The 21,097-nt window shown below is 42.5% G+C and overlaps 1 protein-coding gene across 1 annotated transcript in view; it reads right to left on the bottom strand.

Moving 5' to 3' along the window:
- ERICH6B (glutamate rich 6B) overlaps positions 1 to 21,097 on the bottom strand; it is a 63,488-nt gene that overhangs the window by 26,226 nt on the left and 16,165 nt on the right. The window contains exons 2-4 of the mRNA XM_045838926.1: positions 14,549 to 14,708; positions 8,916 to 8,990; positions 2,931 to 3,019 (exon numbers count right to left, since the gene is read on the bottom strand). Coding sequence (XP_045694882.1) covers positions 2,931 to 3,019; positions 8,916 to 8,990; positions 14,549 to 14,708 — 324 coding nt within the window. The remainder of the gene's footprint in view (positions 1 to 2,930; positions 3,020 to 8,915; positions 8,991 to 14,548; positions 14,709 to 21,097) is intronic.

Genomic DNA, 21,097 nt, shown 5'->3' with positions numbered 1-21,097 from the left:
ATTACAAAATCAAACTCTAAGGACAACCAATCACAAGCAGCCAGCTTTTGGTTTGATGATTACCAGTTGCAACTGGTTCATGATCAAAAAAACTCTTAAAATATTTAATATGCCTCAGTTTATCTTTTAACACTGAAATCAGTGTTTCAGGACAGGTTGAATTACGGCCTGTGGTGTCTTGTCTCTAAGTTCCTCATTGTTGACAATCCCATTCTTGGGTGGAACTACTTCCTATTTGCCTCAGCCAGTGATCCCTCACCATCTCCTTTGGATTCTGTTTTGTTCTGCAGAAAATGCAGTGCCTACTGTAGTCCACCAGACAACAGACTCACTGCATGGGCTGAGCTGAAGTTCTCACCCTATCTAGGCTGTGCCATCCCACTCAATTTAGCCAGTGCATACACCACCTCATGAGGTTGGTCCCATTTGCTTCTCTAGTCTATAAAGTAGAACTGTCCTCATTGTCATAGTAGGTGTATTGAGCACCCTAGGGCCAGAGACTCCTCCTGGGTGAGGAGGATCTTAAAACCAAAAGAGTTTGCATAGCAGGGTTTGTAATGCATGGGTTTGTAATAGAAATAAAGCAAGCAGAATGAACTAAAAACAGCAAGGGAATTGAATTGTCAGAATAACCAAAGTATAGATTGATAGCTCCTATCCAAATGGGAGGATTTTACATCCTGCTCCCTAGTTTGTATTCCAGTGGTTTCAGGTATTCCCCCACAAAGGGGCTTCAAAAGTCTTTCAGCTGTAGGTAGCCTGTGGCATTCATTCCATTCGTTTTGTCCTGTTCTGGCCCCACTTGTCCACATCTGCTGCTGATGATTTAGCTTGGAGAAGTACTGCTTCACCTAGCTGTATAGCTGTCTATCACGAGAATGCCAGTATCTGGGACATGGATGCTGTCTGAGTGTCCTAAGCACCTGATCCTTGGAGGCAGAGTGGTATAAACAGCAAGGGGGATGTATCTATGCATACTTTGTCACCTGAGATGACGAGGCAAGGTGCTTGTGATTGGAGCTTGCCTGCATAGCCTACCTGTCCCAGGGCCCCTCCCAACGTGCTGTGCTCATCCAGAAGCTCACACAGCTGCAAGGGAGATGTCTCACTTCTGTCTGTGACCACAGCTTAGCCCAATACAGTAAAACCTCAGCTGACAGGCATGCTGAAGATTTCTGAATAATTCAAGTTTCTAATTAAAACAATTCCTTTAAATTTCAACTCTTGCTGAAAAATCTTTCTAAAAAGGTCCAGTTTGCTATCCTGTCTTAGTAAATCCAATGCAGTTGAATCTAAGCTCAAGAAATCTGTTTTCTTCTTTGGGTGTGGTATTTCAGTATTTGAAAAGCAAATTCTTACTAATATATGGGGTGGGGCAGAGGTAGGTTTACAGTTGTGAGTTTGCAAAACACAAAATTCATTCTTGTATTATTATTTATTCATTATTGTATCATTTTCCATATGAACAAAAGTAAACCTACTTTTGCCCCACCCTGTTATATGTATAGAAGGTAAGTGTGGAAAGTAAGGAATTTAGGGCTAAATATGAACTGAGACCAGAAAATTTCCCAGTTAAAAAAAAAGACAAAAATAAATACCTAGGGTTTTGGGTTTTGGTTTTTTTTTTGCCTTTTTGGGGGAAAGTTTGGAAAAATATATCTGCTTTATATTGAGTTCTAGGGACACACAATTTCAGTCTTGTGATTGTAATTAGTACCTATAGCCCTAAGAAAGTTTCTTAGCCATAGTAGAGAGGATGCATAATAATTCTTCCACTTGGATCAACATCTGTTGTAAGTCTTAGAGGTCAGACACAAGCAGTTAGAGCCACTAGGATGTACCAGGAAAAGAATTCCTGCAGTAAAGATAACACCACACACCATAGATGTGGGGCTTATTCAAACTATTATAACTTCCTGTCTCATTTCTGGTTACTGGATACAGCTGGGGAAAGAATGCCTGCCCAGGGATGGTTCTAGGCCCCTTGAAAGGGTGGTGTTAGCAGAACTACAGGCCTGGGGAAGTGGTTCAATGCTGTTTGTTGCGATGTTTGCTTACAGAGGTGATTGTACAAAGTTTCTATGTTGCTAGGCTGCCTCATCCCTGGTCCTTTCCTTAGAGACAGCCAGCTTTTCTTGGGAGTTTTGTTGTCTGTGCTGGTTGGGGTTTCTGGTTGCTGTCTTTTCTAGCACCCAGTCAAGGACATATGGAACAAAAAGAAAACTCAGGAAACTCACTGTCATGCTGTTCATTAACTTTCCAGGTCCCTACCTGGACTGCCTTCTTCTTTTTGTCTTTCAGAAGCTTCTTATGTTTATTTTGTATATAATGTCTAATGTTTAAAGCTGTACTTAGTTGGAAAAATACATCTAGTTCATGTTTCCAGAATCTAACTTCATTTTGACATGGGGTTTCACAAAGAACAATTTTCCTTGATATCTAGATGACTTGCATATTTTGTTTTGGCTTCCTTGCCTTCAAAAGCAATCTTGAGGGTGTTTGTTCATATTGCCAGCAGGGCACTCTGAAACTAGGGCCTTGGAGTGCCATATTTGGATTTTTATGACTCTCTTCAATTGAATGTATGTCATTTAAATTTGTATTTGTCATAAGAAAAGCTCATTTGGGCTGTGCTAACAACAGAGTGAAGCTATGAATCCCATGGCTCATGAGGAAGTTACCAGCTGGTGTTGGGCCACCTGCCCCAATTTATGAAGCAGAGTGGTCTTGAGGTGTTTTTGTTGTTGTTGTTTGTTTGTTTGTTTTTTAATTTCCTTTTATTCAATTTATTCGGATGCTCCCTCTCTTGGTAGGGTGGAGAATTGCACTCGGCTGGATCTGCCTGTATCCTCAGGGGTCTTTCTGCCTGGTTAACAAAATTATACAGGTATCAGGTGCACAATTTAGTCTCAAGTTTTTATCCAACTTACATTGTCATTGAAGTCTTCAACTTCCAGTGTGTCTATGGGCTCATTTAATGTATCATCCCAAAAGTTCCTTTGAGAGACAAACTTCATTGCTTTCAATTTTGGAAGACACAGCAAAGGAAAGGCATATGGAAAAAGAACCAAAACGAAAACAAAAAAGGAAATAGATTTACAGCACTTACTTTTGCCCTTTTAAATAAAAATGCATATATTATCTATAAGACTTTAAGTAAATTCATCAAATTTCCTAATCTTCAACTGGAGGATATTAATAAAATGGGAAGAAAAGGGTAAGTTTCAGTGGCTGACTGAAGAAAGTGAGTGTGTGTCCTTGGTGGCTGGTAAAGTTTTCTCTGAAAAAGTGACATTTGAGTGAGTCCTGAAGGAAGCAAGGGGACAAGTGGGTAGATAGTTGGGGAAGAGCATTGCTACCAGGAGGCTAGGAGGTGCAAAGGCCCTGAGGTGAGAGTGAGTAGGAGCATGATTGATGTATTTGACAAACTGCAGGGGGCACAGTATACCTGGAGAGGAGTGAGCATGAAGGAGGGCCAGCAGGAGGAGAGAAGGGGGTGGGGGAGGGCCAACTCACCCAAGACCTTGAAGGCTGTGGGAAGAACTAGATTTATTGTGAAAGAGATTTATTCTTAGTGTGATTTTCTCTTGGAAATGCTGAGAAATATTCCTACATCCTGCCAGTTTTGTCAAAAATTGCCTATGTCTGGAATTACATAGTTTCATAATTGCAAATTAAAGGCAAAGGGTGAATCCCCAAGCTACTGAGGTATAAAAAAGTCTACTGGAGATCATGAATGTCTTTGTTTTCAAGGCCAGCCACAGCCTGGTGACCCTCTGGGTCAGAAAAGGGGCTTAAAGCTTCCACTGTTGAAGGGGTGCAAACTGAGGCGAGGAATTGATCATTACAACTTGGGTCTGGTTTCCCTGCTCCTAGGACAGTGTGGATCCCGAGGCAGAGCTGCAAGGAAAATCTCTCACATGGTAACTGGGCCCCTGGGGAAACTACAGGGGCCTGTCATCTCAGCTTCAGAGTAACACTAGCCACTTCAAGCTGGGCCACACAGAGAGGCCTGAACATCTACCAGATTGGCACAGGACTGACTTATTTTGTCTGATTTTGTGTCTCTATTATGTCTTTGGGGGTGGAGAAGGGATATTCTTTGTGATTGCCACATGTATTTTTGTAATATTTGTTCTTCTTCCCAATTTTGGTTCAGTAATAAAAACTGACTCCTTTGGGCTCTTGGTGGGATGGAGAATTCCACTCAGCTGGATCTGTCTGTATCCACACCAGGCTCAGGGGCCTTTCTGCCTGCAGTCCTCCTACCCAGCTTTGGTTTATTCCTGGTAGAAACCTGCACCATCTGCAGTGTACCCCAGGCTATGAATCTCCTCAGCAGTTCTTTCCTATAGATACCTCAGGCACACACCATCCCATTGTGATACTGACAACTGGCAAAGGCAAGGGTCCCTTTCAACTCGATTCCAAAAACACTGGCCAAGAGAAGTTTTAAAAGTCATTTGGGAAAAAACCAACAAGAATCCATGGGTATTCAAGGAGGCACTCAGGGAGCTCCTTTTGGTTGTCATGTTGTCACGGGAGAGGAGACCTGAAGGAGCTGGAGAGACAGAGTGGCAGTGCCTGCAGGTCTCTGAGTATGTGCTGCCTGAGACTGAGAATATGAGTCTGGCTCTGGCCCTGAAAGCTTAACATATCCCCATCATTTGTAATTGCTCTATTTTAATAGGCTTTATTGAATAATACATAGTTAAATTGAGGGGGGAAAGTAGGTGTTAATCAAGGGAAGAAGGTGACTCAGCAGTCCTGAATACTGTTGAACAGAGTGTTCACAAGTGTCTGGTTCAACATAATACTTAACCTTATTAACATCGATGGGCACCATCCACCTGTCAAGACAAGCACAGTAAATGCACACTAATAGGCCTAACTGGGCCTGAATGAGACAGAAAAGCTTTACTCCTAATCAACTTTGTTAGAGTGAGAGAATTATCTTCTCAGGAAATGGCTCTATGGGAGGATTGGTGAGGTATGGGTGAGGAGTTTCAGGCCTGTAATCAAAGACCTGGGCCACTACCAGCATGCCACACAGCCCTTTTCTACTCCACTCCCCTCACCTTTGTGATGGGGCCAATAAGGCTCGTCTTCAAGGTGTCTCAGAGGAAGCCATGCTAATCTAGGCAAGTGCCTGGCACACAGGATCCCCTAAAGTGGAGTGTGTCTTCCCCACATCCGATTAAGAGCAAATCTTAAATTTTCCCCATCCACTCAATGCCTGTCCTCTAATGTTTTTCTTGACAGAACTGCATTTTCTGGTTTGGGAGAGATATTGAAGCTATGTGTATTTGCTCTGCTGGGCAGATCTCCAGTTACAGATGGTATAAGGGTGAGGAATAGTAGTGACTGATTAACCTGGGACTAGCTCTGCAATTCAGTGCTCTTTTCATCTCTTTGACCTTTCATATACTAGATTCCGTGTTATCTCAGATAGTAGTTACTAAGAGTACAGATCTGTAAGCTGTTCTACAATCTTGCTACTCAACGTGTGGCCCGTGGATCAGCAGAGTTGTTGCTGCTAGTGTTTGTGAGGAATGTAAGATCTCAGACTTCTGAGTCAGAATATGTTAGCAGGTCCCTGGTTCTCTCTCTACACATTAACATCTGAGCAGCAAAAGTTCCTAATACCCTCCCTGATTGGAAATGGAATAAAATAAATTCTATTGATAAGTACCCTTCTGAGAGTGGTAGGGTAGCAGATGGGATGCATAGTCTAGCAGGGGTGTCAAACTCATTTTCAATGGAGGCCACATCAGCCTCGTGGTTGCCTTCAAAGGGCCGAAATAATTTTAGGACTATATAAATGTAACTACTGCTTAACTGTTAAGGAGCTGAAATTACATTTGGCCCCCTGAAGACAACTATGAGGCTAATGTGACCCCTGCTGAAAATGAGTTTGACACCCCTGGTTTAGAATTTGAAAGAGTTTGTTTGATACACTATTGTGTATCAGGATCACACCCACCATGCTGAAAGTCCTTGAATTACTAATAGGATGGTCTGCAGGGTTAATTGCAGGGCTTTTGTTTTGTGAAGTGATGTATGCAAGTTGGGATTCTACTACCATAAGGATTTCCTCTTGTTCATCTGTCTTGTAAAATTCTAACCCTTCCTTAATAAAAATGTAACAAGTCTTTCAGGACACCATGTGTAGGGGCTCCAGTTTATTCCCTATCAAGGTGTCATCAGGCGAGCTCTCGGGAGGGGCCCATGCATTCCAGTCGAGTCCTGCTGTCCAGACCTCAGGGGACCCAGCAACCAACTAGACCCTCTTTAAATGTGGGACTCTGTATAGCAGAGCTTGAGTAGAAAAATGGACTTCTGGCCCTTTGCCAAGTCATTCTGTCTTGCTCCAGAGACCCTCTCTCTGCTTCTTGATCTATCTCCCTTTTTCAGGAAAGGACAGGGAAGGATATCCAGGTTCTAGGGCTGTGTGCTCAGCATGTCCATAGGTCCTCTCTAGGACTTGGTACAGCCTGGACCAGCAGGGCACTCACCCATGTGGGGCACCATCCCCAACCCTGGACATTGTGTAGGGAACAGGGATCTTTGGATATATCATGTGGGACTCTCACCATTTTCTTCCTCTTGCAGCACTTCAGTGGTAGCACGCATTGAAAAAGAATAGGAAAAATTATTAATAGAATGTGGTGTGGTGAACTAGTCTAGACCTTTGGATCCCTGAAGGAATCAATTTAGAAACATCTTCTAAATGGCTAGGGAGACCAGGGTGGAGATCACATGTTTTGGGATAAGAAACTTCCATGATCTTTAGCAGTTTGAAGCCTGTAGCTAATGCCCAATAAATATTGATTCTTCTTCCTTTGTTCATTTTTTATCTTGCCCACTAGAACTTAAATTCTGAGAGTGTATGATGGGTTTGTCTATCTTTATATTCTGCCCAGTATATAGTAGGTGTACAGTAAATGTCAGTAGGTATACAGTAAATGTCATGGAATGAACCATTATTTTCCCTCCTACCTCCACTGATAAATGTTTCCTCCCATTTGAAAATTCAATTTTAATTCAGATTTAAAAGCACTTACCCTTTGGCTCAGTTTCTTACCTGATCCCTGAACCTTGACACCAAGCCCTAGAAATAATACCTTGGCCACTGGTCTTAATTAGGCTTCCCTAGTCTAAAATGGTTAAAAGATTTTTGTGTTGTCACAACTTATATTTAAGTCTTTCATCTGTTTTTTATTCTGGTGTATGGTGTAACTTGGTGGTCTAGTTCCATTTTTTTTTTTTTTTTGCATATACCCATACAGTTCTCCCAATACCATTTATTGAAGAGACTATATTTACTCCATTGTATGTCATGCTCCCTTTATCAAATATCAGTTGACCATAGAGACATGGATTTATTTCTGGGCTCTCTATTCTGTTCCATTGATCTATGTGTCAGTTCTTATGCCAGTACCAGGCTGTTTTGATTACAGTGGCCTTGGAGTATAGTTTTATGTCAGGTATTGTGATCCTTTCAGCTTTATTCTTCTTTCTCAAGATTGCTGAGGCTATTCAGGGTCTTTTTTTGGTTCCATATAAATTTCTGAAGGATTTGTTCTAGATCAGTGAAATATGCAATTGGTATTTTAATAGGGATTGCATGATACCATAAAAGTCCTAGCAGAAAACATAGGCAATAAAATTTCAGACATCCCATGTAGCAATTTTTTTTGCTGATATATTTCCTAAGGCAAGGGAAATAATGGCAAAAATAAACAAATAGGACTACATCAAATTAAAAAGCTTCTGCATGGCTAAAGAAAACACCATCAAAATGAAAAGGTAACTGACCATATGGAAGAACATATTTGCCAGTGATACATCAGACAAGGGTTTAATCTCCAAAATATATAAAGAATTCATATGACTCAATACCAGGAAGACAAAAAATCCAATTAAAAAATGAGCAAAGGACCTGAATAGACATTTCTCCAAGGAGGCCATAGACATATAAAAAGATGCTTAACATCACTAGCCATCAGAGAGATGCAAATTAAAATGACAGTGAGATACCACCTCACACCTGACAGAGTGGCCATCATTAACAAATCAACAAACAACAAATGCTGGCAAAGATGTGGAGAAAAGGGAACTCTAATGCACTGTTCGTAGGAATGCAGACTGGTACAGCCACTGTGGAAAACAGTATGGAGTTTCCTCTAAAAACCAAAAATAGAACTGTCTTTTGATCCAGCAATTCCACTGCTGGAAATACACCCTAAGAATCACCAACTTAAAATAACTTATGCGCCCCTATGTTCATAGCAGTACTATTTACAATAGCCAAGTGCTGGAAACAGCTTAAGTGCTCATCAGTTGATGAGTGAATCAAATGTGGTACATTTACACAATGGAATACTACACAGCAGAAAAAAGGAACTCCTACCTTTTGTGATAGCATGGGTGGAACTGGAGAATATTATGCTAAGTGAAATAAGCCAGTCAATGACAGATAAATATCATATGATCTCACTTACTTATAAGAAGAATGTAATGAACAAAATAAACTAATGAGCAAAATAGAACCAAAGACATAGAAGCATGGAACAGGCTGACAGTGGCCAGAGGGGTGATGTGAGGGGGATAATGATGGAAAGGAGGGGGAGGGACTAGTCAAAGCACATGTATGAATGATCAATGGATATGGACAATAGTGTGGGGATTGACTGTGGAGCAAGTGTTAGGCTAGGGGGAGAAGGGCAAAGGGGGAAAATAGGACAACTGTAATAGAATAACAATAAGTCAAACAAAGAAAAAATAAAATAATCCAAAGAGGGCTCTCTTTGGCTGGTGGCTTGATAATTCTGTGTTTCTTACCTTCTCCTGATGGAATGTAACTTTTGAAAGTCATTTAAAATCATCATTAAATTCTAAAATTAAAATAATACCTTCTGAACCTGACTTCAAGGTGGATAGTATTGTTGAGCCTTCTTGCTCTGTTTTTAGTTTTAATTTTGAAGGTCCTGTTAAAAGACAGAAAAGGGTGGCCATTAATTATTTTAACCTTACGCTTTCCAGTGGGTTCATAATGGACATTTAGGGTCTGAGGTTCTTTCTTGGCACCCAAGGCTGATCAATGGAGGGGAAAAACTGGCTGGAGGGGACTGCTGGTATACACTGGAGGCTCCCTCTGCCCATCCTCCTTTTTTCTAGGACTGCAATGAACCAGTGGTCAGGAAATGTAGGCCCTCTGTGGCCTTCTCCTCTGGTCACCATGGGGCCAATTAGGTCCCCAGGATAGATAGCATGACTGAGGTTGAAGGGGCACCTTGGAGATATTCTTTCTTCTGTAGGAGGAATATAGAACCAGAGAGCCATGTGGCTCCAAGACCGTGATAAATAATGGGGTATGGCTATCACTGTAGAAAGTGGCTATTTCTGCTGTTTTTGCCCCCTAAGAGATGCATAATGGGGGCTGGCTGAAAAACATGGGGTTGTCTAGTATAGATGCACTAAGATATGCAATGGGAGGGTACTGTATTTTTCTGAGAACTTTTGTAAGTTCTTGGTGATGCTTACTTTGTGTCTTCTGAAATTTATTGTCTTCACTCCTTTTTGCCACTCCCATTCCCACCTCTCCCTCTTCCTAAACATATATGTATACACATATAAATGTGCACAGGTGTGCATGCACACACATGCACACTCAAGGTTCCATGCTTAATAGCAGAGAGGAGCAGGCCCATGAGGAAAAAGCAAAGGCAAACTGCCCCATCTGCTCATGGGAGTATTAGGCTTTGACTTGGTCTGCCATGCCTGGATGCCTTGGCACTTGTGCATTGTCATTGACTGCTAGTTCTTCTGCTGTGGCCAAGCCCTCTACAGACAAGAACTGTCCAACTTTTAAGAAAACTCATTTCATTGTGGCATGGCTCTCACTGTTAGGGAGAATTTCTTTTTCTTAATATATTTTCTGGAAGCTAGTGCTATGCTAGTCCTTCAATGCAGATGGAGAGGTCAGGTCTTGGTTTTATATGGCAGATCACCAGGTATTTGCAGGCAGGCATGCTATCTCAGAGACATGTGTCTTCCAGACTTTACAATTCCTTTGCTTCAACAGTTCTTAGTATGGCATAGTCTCCTGGACTGCTGTAACAACACCTTTTCCTCCAAATCCCACCAGTCTGCTTCTAGCCCGCATAGAGTGTGGTAGCTCTTGGATGGATCAGTTGTCCCTAGGCTGACCCTTGGTGCAAGCTAGAGTAGGACTAATCCCTCTGTATAGAATCTTTTAATTATATTTACTTATATTAACTTTTCTGGCTCTCATATCAGTCATGCCATTGACTTACTGAGCTTATGGTTGAGTAAAGCATCTACAATAAAGAGGGTTTCCCTACATTATACGTCTCTATTCTGTTGTTTTTATGGGCCTAAAAGCAGCATTTAATTATAAATAGTTCTGGTCCCATGTTTCTGCCTGTCAAGATCTTTTGGAATCTGATTACATTGTTCCCATCACCCAACAGCTTTAGGTCATCTACCAACACAGATTTTCCTCCTACATCTGTATCTATGGCCTATGATAAAATGTGTTGGACAGAGCCCTGTGGCTCTGCACTGGAACCTGGTTTGACTCTGGTCCTTAAACAGTATCTCTGGGTGATCATTCAACAGTTATCACTCCATCATTTTACATTAGCATCCACCTGATATTTCACTCTCTTTTCCACAGGGACATCAGGAAGGCTTTGGAAATGAAACACATTGTGGAATTTGAGTCTACTGGATTACCACCATTTCCTGATCTAATAACTATCAAAAAGTGAGCTAAAAGCCAGTATTACTTGCTTTGTTCTTGTTAATCCTATGCTAGCTTCTTGTGGTCATTTTGCTCTCAGTATTTGCCCCAGATTGGTTGTAGACTCATTTTCCCAATTTTTCACAATTTCTCGAAAAGTATAAACATGATCAAGCTATTTTTCTCTCTCTATATATTCTGGGTGTATTTTTTCTAGATTAGGACACAACAATGTCCTCTGATCTTTTCACTAACTTTGCTTTCCCCTATTTCTTGTCTAATTTTGTTGTATCCTTTTCAATATGAAGGTCATTTTCCTTCACAATGAAGTAAAAATTAAACAGCAATTGAAGGACATGACTTTATCTGAGTCACTTCTCAACATTGCACTAAACAGTGACACTATCTGCCTTGATCTTTTTGCCCCGCTCATATTTTAAAAGGGCCCCCAAATTATTGTTGTTATTGTTATCATTACTACTACTACTACTTTTGGTAAGAATAAGTTTATCCTGGGCAATCAGCTCTCCTGACACTCTTCTTAAAGTTTGAGCCATTTTCCTACACTTATTGTAGGTAAGATTCTCATCTAGTTATAAACTGCGTGTGATTTTTCAAAATCCGAGTCCACTGAGGGAAACTTTGTGTAAATGCCAGTATGTACTTTTAGGAGCTTTCCAACCCTGCTCTCCATCTGGTCAGGTGGCTTAAAGTAAATTATTCCACTAATATCACTTCCTCTCTTTCTATTTATCCTCATCCACATTTTCCTAAACACTGTTCTCTTTCTAGTAAGACTGTTTATTTGTTTGTTTGTTTGTTTTGTATATAAGATATACTCTTCTCATCACCATATCTGCTCTGAATCAGATGAGGATTCAGCAACAATTTCACAAGTATTTAACAAATATTTATAAGTGCTCACTGTATGCCAGGCACTAAGTCTTGAGGATTTCTTTAAGCATGGATGTAATGATCTGTGTCAGAACTTTTGGTATACTGTGTTTATGACCCTGATGTGTGCTTGGATAGGTGGACACTGGAGGCCATCAATATCCTTTCTGATCCTCCTTCAGTATGCTTCCTCACATGGGTCATGAGGCATTTCTGGTACCTTTAGCAATCCTTCCGTGTTGGATCTGCCACTCTCTGTAGTAAGATTTCAAGGATTTATTTCCTCCACATTTGATTCACAGTCTGATTTGCTGAGGAGGAATTTGCCATGTAAAATGCCATTTCTGGCCCACGTAGGGTTGAGCAATCTCATAATAAAAAGATGTTTTAAAATAGAAACTTGCATCCTATTGTATTCATCCTATACTTGTGGTCTGTGGTTCCCCAACACTCCTGCACCTGAGAATCCTCTGGGTATCTTGCTAAAAATGCAAGCAGGGATCTTGATAAAGGCTGGGGATCTTTACAGGTATTTAGTGGTGGGAATGCACAGCCTTGGCCTCATGGATCAGCAGTGTTGATGACGGCTGTCATCTCTGCTTGTTCCTGCTGGCCCTCGGCCCCACACCACCAGCACTTTGGATTGCTTTTGTCCATATTGTCTGTGTTTTTCCAGCAAGCAGGTGGGTGGCTTTAGCCATGGGCTGCAAGTAGATTCTTTTTTGACATCAGCCACAGCGGGAATCCTTAGTGTTTTGTGCTCCAGCTGCAGAGGGACTGACTGGCTTTCCTTCTTGGCATGGGCCCATCTACATCATCCACAGATCATTTGGCCTGAGTCACTTTCCTTATCTTCTCTTGACATGATTTTGAACTCTTCTAACTTCCTGAAGCTCCATATTTCCTGGTTTCCACTTGCACACTTCCATTTCTTTCTCTTATAACTAATCATTCTCTCAGAGAAGTCTTTTTCTTATATATTCATTCCATTCCATTGGCCAGATCAGCTATGTACCTATTACTGACAAGTTTTGCTGAATTATTATCAATGCTCTCCAAACAGATAGGTTGTAAGGAGAAGAACCTCCATGAATTTTAGGGAATTGTTTGCTTTTCCCTGTGTTTCAACCTTTACTGTAAAGATCACCCCCTCACATAACTGCAGGAACCTGGGATGTGTCACTGACCCTGGCTTTAATATGGTCCACACCTTTGGCCCAGGGAACATTTACAGTGGGTGGCTAGACTTTAAATAAACACAGAATATATGTTGGTATTAAGGAACTTAGTACTGATAAGACAATTGCAAAACATGCCCCTACGGAACAAGTATGCAGAGTGCTTTAAATTTAAGTTAGATAGAGGCATGACTAGCTCTGTAAATTAAACTTAGAAACCAAAAAGATCATGAATGAACAGGTCAAAACAAATAGTAATTTCCAGAGGGTTTTTTTAATGGAGGTGGGTCCACAGAGGTATGAACAGGCTCTGTTCATACACCACAGCCTTCTCTTATCTTCTTTCTTCTATCCCACATCCCTTCAAGCTTAGCACTGGCACTTTCAAGTGATTACCCACTAAACAACTTTCAGGACACTGCTTATGAATATGTAGAGAAATGCTCAGATTTTTGCCAGCTGTCATGCTTACTGACTTTGATATAGTTCCAGTGGTTGGGGCCCAATCAGAGCTCATGTGCTGACAAAGGTCCAACAAGATTTGATTTGGCCTGTAAAACACTCCTCATCATGTGCTGCCTATGCCACCAACCTCCTAGCTTGTGTGGGCTGCCCTTTGCCTCTCCATTCTCCCACATAGGTTCAGACTCCTAATTTCATTTAACCACATTGGAGCTATGAAATTTAGCAGGCACAGATGGGTGCAGGGAGATGAGGTGATGGGAAAATCTAATTTACTGCTGCCATGATTACAGATGTGAAACAAATCTGTGAACCTGTGATGGATCAATCTCACTAAGGCTGGATTTAAATTATTAATAGTGGTGAGAAATTCAGTGTTTCATCCTTAGGATCCTAAAGTGAGGGGCCTTTGGGCTTATTTGGGTAGAGGATTAAGCTGCCCACTGAAACCTTGCTAGACTGTCTCTGAGTCTCCCAGTTGTTACCACAAAAGTTCACACTAGGCTGGTTTTGACCAGTCCTGAGTCAGGGCTTGCTTTGACTGCACTCTGAAACAGAGTCTGGGGTCGTCCAGAGGGGCACCCGCCACTGTCCATGTGATTACCTGGATAAGGCCCATCACCTTAGGGAACGGGTCTGTAATTGGGGAAGGAAATGGCCTATGTCCATGAGGGAAATAGAGTCTGTGTTCATGAAGAACAAGAACAGGAAGATTAATGAAGAGACAGAAAAAGACCGAAGAAGGTAATTGTCTCAGTACTTTGCTGATGCTCTTTCTCTGAGGGGAGTCTAGGATGGAGGAAGTTTACAGCAGGACTAGTAGAAAAGGTTTTTTTTAATAAAATTTTTTTAAAAAGATTTTGTTTATTTATTTTTAGAGAGGGAAGGGAGGGAGAAAGAGAGAGAGAGAGAAACATCAATGTGTGGTTGCTGGGGGCCGTGGCCTACAACCCAGGCATGTGCCCTGACTGGGAATTGAACCTGCAATGCTTTGGTTTGCAGCATCGCAAATTGACCCGCGGGATGCAGGATTGACCCGCACTCAATCCACTGAGCTACACCAACCAGGGGAAAAAGTTTTAACTTCTTATCCAAAATACAACTTCAAATGGCACAGGAAGCAGTTCATACCCTCAGCATGAGAGATAATACTTAAGCCCCGATCTTTTACATACATGGAATGCATTCCTCCCCCAACCCCTAGGGAGCCCAGCTGCAGGTGGGCAGCAGGTGCAGTTCCCCTTACCCTTGGTCTCATAGATGTATTCCGTCTGTGTGCCCTGGTCCTGCCAGGACAGAGATTCTCCATCATCCTTCATGAAGGATGTAGAAGGCTTCGTGACATAATAAGGAGACTTGCTAGCAGGTTCAAAGATGGGAGGAGAGATAGTGAAGAAGGTGGTCACCTGAGAGATGCCAGCAGGCGGGCTTCTGTCAGAGGAGAGTACAGGATTCAGTCAACTTCCAAACAAGGGCCAGGTAGGAACCCAGAGCCATGGCCTTCTGGGAAGCTGGGGTGGTTGTAACTGCTCTCTAGCTCCTGTGGACTTCTGCCCATCCCAGATGGTGGTCACCACAAGGCAGAAGGGACCAGATTGTGGATCACAGAAAATAGGCTGTGTGCCATTTTGGGCAGCAGACCCCCATGTTGCTAAATGCTGCTTCACTTAGAGTGGAAGAATCTGCGGGTGCCTTCAAAGGCCAATGGGCCAGGCTTCTATAACTGACTGTCCAATGTTCCAAAACGTTCTCTGTCTTTTCTGGTTCATTGCCCTGATCATTCCAGTTGCCCTTCCTGCCTCATAGCTGCCTCAGACACAGTGGAAAAAAATACCAAGGTAGATGTCACAGGAGATTAACATCAAGCTCTGAAGTCTGTCCCCTCTGGTCTTCCTACTACAAATACTACCATCATTGAGAAAGGTTTCTGCAGGGCCTGATGACAGGGTGTTGGGTGTGGGGTACAGACCCTGCTACCTAGTAGCTCATGATGAAGAGGTACTACCCCAACCCACTGACTCACACTGTGTCTTTCCTTAGGAATCTCTGACTTTGAACTGGAGGCAAGAAACTGTAATTCAAAGGGATGAGAAGGGTCTTTGGGGTGCTTTGGCCCTGAAGTCATCTCATGTAAACTGGCCCAAGAGTTGTAAGGGAAAATGCCCAACATATGAATGGGTGGAAACTATGGTTGGTAGAAAAACATAGACTTTGATGTCAGATGACCCAAGCTTAAATCTTGGCTCTTGCATAAATAACTTTGGGTAATTTACTTAACTTCTGTGCCTCAGTTTTTTTGCCTTTTTGAAAATCATACTTCTCCATAGGTGAGTACAAAATGAAGGTGGGAGAAATTTGGCTGCTGCTATTCTCATAGGGGAAGTAAGAAGTTTAGCAGCCCTTCCTGAGACAGGTCATCCCCTGCCTGCATCAGGGCTCCTGAATGCAGGAACAGGGAGGGGGTCAGGGGTTGCAGTCTGAAAGTGTGGGTAAAGTGGTTGAGGCAGAGAAGAGGAGCCACTCTTTCAAGCCTGGAGACACCACCAGAAAGCTGTTATCTTTCATTATCTGTGGGTGTTATAGGTAGGTCTTGGGCCACTTCAAGGGCCCTGTGGGTGGGCCTGGGTTTGTACCAATCAGCAGGCTGGGGCCAAGCAGCTCTTCTTAGGATGTGCCATTGAAAGGGGCTCTGGAGTCAAGCAGCAAGATGCCTGGGTCCTAGTCACATGACTGTAGGGATCAAGAACTAATGGACACAGGTGAGCTTTTTAGGCAAGTGTCAGCTCTTACCCTGCTCCATGCCTCAAGGACAGACCAGGAGCCTGCTGTGGACTTTTCCTTCTAGTGAGATAATTCCTGCCCTACCTCACTCACCAGGTGCCCACTGGGACCCAAAGGGATAATGCAAATCCTCAGGAAAGGACCTTGAGAAGTCGAAGCTGACAATAGACACAGGGATTATACTTAAGGTAATAGTGGCTCTGGTCATCTCCATCTCTGTGTACATTTACTTAGCACCCTCTATGCCATGACTGCTCTAGCCTGGGATGTTGCAGGGCCTTCTGGGGCACATGCCAGGGCTCTGCTGTGGCCTCAGCACCCACCAACCTGGGCCGACACTAGCTCCCTGCTCCATCTGCAATGGGGAGAGTACAAGGAGGACCCATGGGATCCCAGATCCCAGACAGTTTTGACAGTTCCAGGCCCAGTTCCAGTTTTGACAGTTTCAGCAGCTGCTTCAGAGTGGGGAAGGACCCTGGCATGTGCTTGTGGGACCTTCAGGGCATGCATGAGAAATGGGAAAAGGAGACTTCCTATTTATAAGAGAGCCATGAAACTCTTGACTTGAGCGCACTCCCTTTTCTCACCCTCTTTCTTAAAAAACACAAGTGTAACACTGTTTTCCTAGAGGTTTGTGGAGGCTTCATTCTCTCAGAAACCTTGTGTCGGGAAAATCCAGGGCCTATCTAAGCACTCCAGGGTCCAGACCTAAAATTTGGGCACCTAAGCCAGAAGCAAATGGACAGACCCATGTTAGGCCCCAGGACTTCTCAGATCATTGTGTTTTCCTCAGGGCCCTAGAACAGAAAACCCACTCAGCTAAACTATGAAGAAAGGACAGGACGGATGGGTGTGTTTGGAATAAAGTTGACCAGGAATCATGATTCTCATTCTAAGCATGCTAAGTTCCCACGTGGTGGCTAATGGAGCTCAGAACAGAGAATAAAATGGTACTCAGCACTTACTTAGCATGTCCTGTGTGCTAACCACTGTTCTAAGTGGGCCCCATGAGTTAATACTCATTTAATTTTCACCTCAGTCCCATGAAGCTGAAGCTCTCTGTTACCATATTATAGATAAGAAAATCGAGGTACAGGGATACTAAGTGGTCACCCTATGGCATGCAGCTGGCAGGTGGAGGAGCTGAGATTGACAACCAGGTAGTCTGGCTCTGGAATTCCTCTTCTCAATCACAATCTTTCCAATGGTCACTTCACTGTCAGGCCCCCTCACTGCTACATTGTGTAATACTCTGAGTGTCAGTAGCTGAGCTATTGGGGGCCTTTGAAAAGCCACTCCCTACACATTGCCTTATAGGGAGGCAGTCCTTTCAGATCCATGTTTCTGTGTCCCTGGAAGTATGAAGCATGGAATGAGGGGGTCAGCAGAGAACAGGAGTGGGGGGCTGGCCTTGCCAGGTCTAAGGATACCCCTGTATGGAGCCCTTAGTTCTCAAGCTGTAATCTGTCGCTTCCCAATGCAGCAGAGCTGGGAGTTTATCCCTGCTTCTGACCATAATAACCACTGGCCTTGTGCTTTTATAATATCTAGTGTCAACCCACTTTCCAAGTGGAAAGAAATGATCAGTCATCCTTTGGGAAGGGATTGTAGGGGCTGAGACCTCAGGCTGAGGTCCCTTGACCTCAAGGACAAGTACTGTGAATCAGTAGCCACCCCCCACCCGCACATTTAAGGCATTTCTATAATTTATTCCACAGGTATGTTATTGACCATCTAGAGTGTGCCACGCTCTGTGGCAATTTAATGAATACTCACTGAATGATCATTTAGACCTTAGAAATATGCCTGAGCAACTTCTTTTGGGCATTTATTAATCTCTTTGGTACAAGCACATGGGGCCCTTTGCTCTCTTTTCCCAGTACCTCCTGCCCTTTCATCTCTGTAGTTCTAGGTGCCAGGGCTCTGAGCTTGGGACCTGTCCCTCACTCTGTGAGTGACTGGGTGGCAGAGGGGAGCAGTACTGAGAGTCCTTTGTATGTGACTTCCAGAAGATGCCACCCTGATTGAACTCCTTCTTCCTCAAGGGACCTGTTCCTTGTACTTCCTTCCCCTCTCCCCACTCCCTGCCTTTGGAAAACTAAAGGCTCCTGAAGCATCATCCATAAGCATAAATTTCCACTGGATTTACCCAACAAGAAAGCTATTACCTTGTATTAAGATTAAGCAGGGTTTGCGATGAATAAGTCATCTTGAATTCTATTGGGAAAAAGGAGAGAAAGAAAATATTAGGAAAAAAAACCCATCTTTCTTTCTAGTTAAAAAAGTTGTTAAGTATGTAATGCTGGGATTGGGGTGGAAAGGCCCTGATTTATAATTTTTCATTTTATTTTTACTGTTCCTTAGAGTTGTCTCTCTAAATGGTTTCCTTTAGAAATTATGGGGTTGAAATTTTATAAAATCAAGAAAACCCAAGAAGATAATTGTTATGCAATCATAATTTTGGAATTTCAAGTTTTCTGTATTAATCTTTCATCACAGGTGCTCTCTGTGTCACAGGATGAAGAATATCTGTGCAGAAGAGGTGTCTGAGGTTCAGAGAATATAAACAATTAAAAATTATTTTTAATTTTAAAGAACTGTTTGTGTCATTTAATCACCTGTTTGTCTTGAATGATGTGATATCAAGAATTTCATGTACAATTGGGATAAAATATGACATGAATTCTAGTAACAGAGAATGGCACAGTAGTAAAGAAATAAGAATCAGAAAATTTGAACTTGAAATTCGCATATTCAACACTTACACTTAATTTACTCATGTGACAGAGCATTACTGAGGATTATTATTTGGCTATTAAAATGATGTCTCCAAAAATTAAGCAACAAAAGCAAATATTGAAGTCACAATACTAAGCTACAAAAGTAAAATTCAAACTTGTATATATAGTATGTTTAAAACAAGAAAAACAAAACAACAGAACAAGGATCGCTAGCACCCAATATGAAAACACTAAGAATGGGAAGCACAGATTAAAAATCACTAAAATGTGAACTAGCTTTATTTATATTTTGATGTTGATAGGTTGGATGGTGTTTTCCTACTTTTCTAATTTTCCATTAAAAATGAACAAAGGTAGATTTTATTTCTCTTTATGTCACTCTTCTTAGGATTAAAGTATGCACACAATTTATTAAAAAGCATAAAAAGTGATCGAAGGAGAATGTAAAGGAGAAAAGAAAAGGAAGTCATCAGAAGAGAAAGAAGAGCTTTTCCTGGCTTTTCTAACTATTTTCCATGACCTTGGGGTAGTCACATACCCTCTCTCTAACTCCAGGTTCCTTGTTTGTGAAGTGGGAGCTAAATAATGGCTGGGAGAATTAAAGGAGACAAAAATTGTAAAATGTACTATATATACCCTATGCCATTGGACTATGCTCCCAACCTTCTTCAGGGCAAATAACACAAAGAAAATGATACTGTTTGTATGGGAGAACAGTGAAGGCTGGAAGCAACTGGTACTGGGACTCAGCAGCTTCCTCCACCAGTTGGTGTTTCAAAGCACACTGGTTGGGAAGCTCTGCCATAGTCTGTGAAACTTCTTGCTTGACAAGTTGGCTGGCTCTCCCATCCCTTATCAGTATATTTTGTACCTTTCTTCTTAAACACACAATTTCTAGGTTGGAAATGGTCACCAGGAGACTCTCATTTGCAAACAGTAACTGAATTATAGCATTTAGGGGAAACAGCATTTGGAGCTGCTGAAGAGGAGCTACTGAGGGTAGATAAAATCAAATCTAGCAGAAATAGAATTTATCTAGGAAGGTCTAGGGTTCTGAAAAACAAAAAGAGCCTCATTACAGTGTGTGTTCTTGTTCTTTGACATCATGATAGTAATGTAGATCGTGCTTCTTCCTTTAAGCAACTTCCTGCACCTTATGAGGTCAGAAGAGTGTTTTTACACCTTACAATTAATTGTATGGTGTGGGAGAGCTTGCACAGCATTGTTGCGCGTGGGTCACCGGCCAGCAGTGACCACGGAATGCTGTGGATGGCTCGTCGAAACACACGCGAGAGAAAACAACACATGCACAGAGACAGGCTAGTTTCTGTGGGGAAGTAGGGACAGAGTGGCCACCCCCCCTAGTGGGGAGAGCGCCGATTTACAGTCCATACCTGCTTTTATTGGACTCATGCTGCATAATAATTCAGGTAAAGTACAGTACTCATTCGGGGGAAGTAAGGAACTATAGAAAACAAAGAACTCTGCCGGTCTATTGAGTTGGGGTCAAAGAGCTGTAAGACTGAGGAACAAGCTAACTTCCTCCTAAGACCCTTCTCATTCAACTGAGAGCATTCTAAACAAAGGAGGTTTCACAGTAATTTACATGTTCTTTCTTAGGCCTGATCACCCCGGGAATCCGCACTTCTCAGTACCGAGCTGCACCACCCTGTCATTGTTTCAGGCTTAGGTGGAGCAAGGGAACTAAGGCCACCGAGAGATAAGGAGATTTTCTTCCAGACGCTGAGAACTCAGACTTTGTCAAAGCCGAGGAGTGAGGGTCCATCACCCCCTTTTGCTGCAGCCCCCCCCAAGTCCTTCTTTTGGGGGGGCCTCCCAAAGTGATCGTGCCTGGCTTAGGTCGTTCCCCCCGTGGGGAATCTTACCCGTCTTTGGCTAACCGACCAAGCTTTTTGGGGGTTCAGTTATGAATAAAGCAGCAGAAGCAGCATTCCTGCCAGGAAGATAAGCTTTTGTCTCCTTGCTGGCTTACAGTTCCAAGGGCGTTCCCTTAGCCTTAGCTAGGGCGGGGGTTTCAGCCTCTGATACCAGTCAGGGCGGTTCCCAACACAGCATTTTCAGATATGTTCTTTTATTTAATTAGCTGTGAAGGAAGGTATTATTACACATAGAGAAACTGAAACTTAGAGAGTGTAAATGACATACAGGCCAAGGTCAAAAGCCCTACCATGTGCTGGATCTTCTGACTCTGACCCCACAGCATTTATACATGTTTTACAAAAACTATTTGTTATATTTTGGGGAGTCATATG

The sequence above is a fragment of the Phyllostomus hastatus genome, unplaced genomic scaffold (assembly GCF_019186645.2).
Source record: "Phyllostomus hastatus isolate PE091 unplaced genomic scaffold, TTU_PhHast_1.1 phas_contig_29, whole genome shotgun sequence".
In the NCBI taxonomy this organism is placed as follows: Eukaryota; Metazoa; Chordata; class Mammalia; order Chiroptera; family Phyllostomidae; genus Phyllostomus; species Phyllostomus hastatus.
Note: the sequence above shows the minus strand (reverse complement) of the source record. Positions and strands in the feature narration are given on the sequence as shown.